The sequence below is a fragment of the Trichechus manatus genome, unplaced genomic scaffold (assembly GCF_000243295.1).
Source record: "Trichechus manatus latirostris isolate Lorelei unplaced genomic scaffold, TriManLat1.0 scaffold00015, whole genome shotgun sequence".
In the NCBI taxonomy this organism is placed as follows: Eukaryota; Metazoa; Chordata; class Mammalia; order Sirenia; family Trichechidae; genus Trichechus; species Trichechus manatus.
In genome coordinates this window covers 8,748,249-8,748,914 of record NW_004443951.1, presented here as the reverse complement: position 1 = coordinate 8,748,914, position 666 = coordinate 8,748,249, and the positions used below count along the sequence as shown (strand labels likewise).

General features: G+C 60.1%; 1 protein-coding gene across 1 annotated transcript in view; it reads left to right on the top strand.

The window, feature by feature from the left end:
* Positions 1-124, top strand: part of FOXE3 (forkhead box E3) — a 15,193-nt gene extending 15,069 nt beyond the window's left edge. The window contains exon 3 of the mRNA XM_023727034.1: positions 1-124. Within this exon, the coding sequence (XP_023582802.1) occupies positions 1-124 (124 nt within the window).
* The last annotated feature ends 542 nt before the right edge of the window (positions 125-666 follow it).

Sequence of the window (666 nt, the reverse complement as noted above, 5' to 3'; positions counted from 1 at the left end):
CCCGCTTCCCGCAGAGCCGCTGTTGGCCTTGGCCGGGCCGGCGGCCGCGCTCGGCCCGCTCAGCCCGGGAGGGCCTTACCTGAGGCAGCCGGGCTTCGCGCCGGGGCTGGAGCGCTACCTGTGAACCTCTTTCCCAAGGGCTGGTGCGCGCCTGTGGGTTCTCCCTCGCCCCCGCCCCAGGACTGAAGCGCTGCCTGGAGCGCCACCCATCTCTGCCCTCTTGGCTTGGAGCACTCCTCTGAGCTCCTCATCTCTGCCACTTGGACTGAACACACCTGTTAAGTCCTTCTCTGCCCTGGCAAGACTCCCACCATCTCTCCAACGGACTGAAGCACCCCTCCCATTTGGGAGCCCTCAGTTCTTCTCCTTCCACTGTGAGCTCCCACCTGTGCACCCGCTACTCCCCAGCACTATGAGCTCCATGTCCCGGAGCTGGACCCCCACCCCAGGTTTCTTGGTGAGTTCCAAGTCTTCAGAAGCCAGAACTGCGATCTCAAACCGAATCTTCAACTGACTCCTTACTTCATCAGCCTCATAACAACAATCCCTCACGTTTTTATAACACATTAGAGCTTACGGGACTTACGCCTCCACTAACTTCTCCCCAAGCCTCCCTTTCCTTCTTCATATATTTGTGTCCTCCCCCACCCGCACCCCAATCCCTAC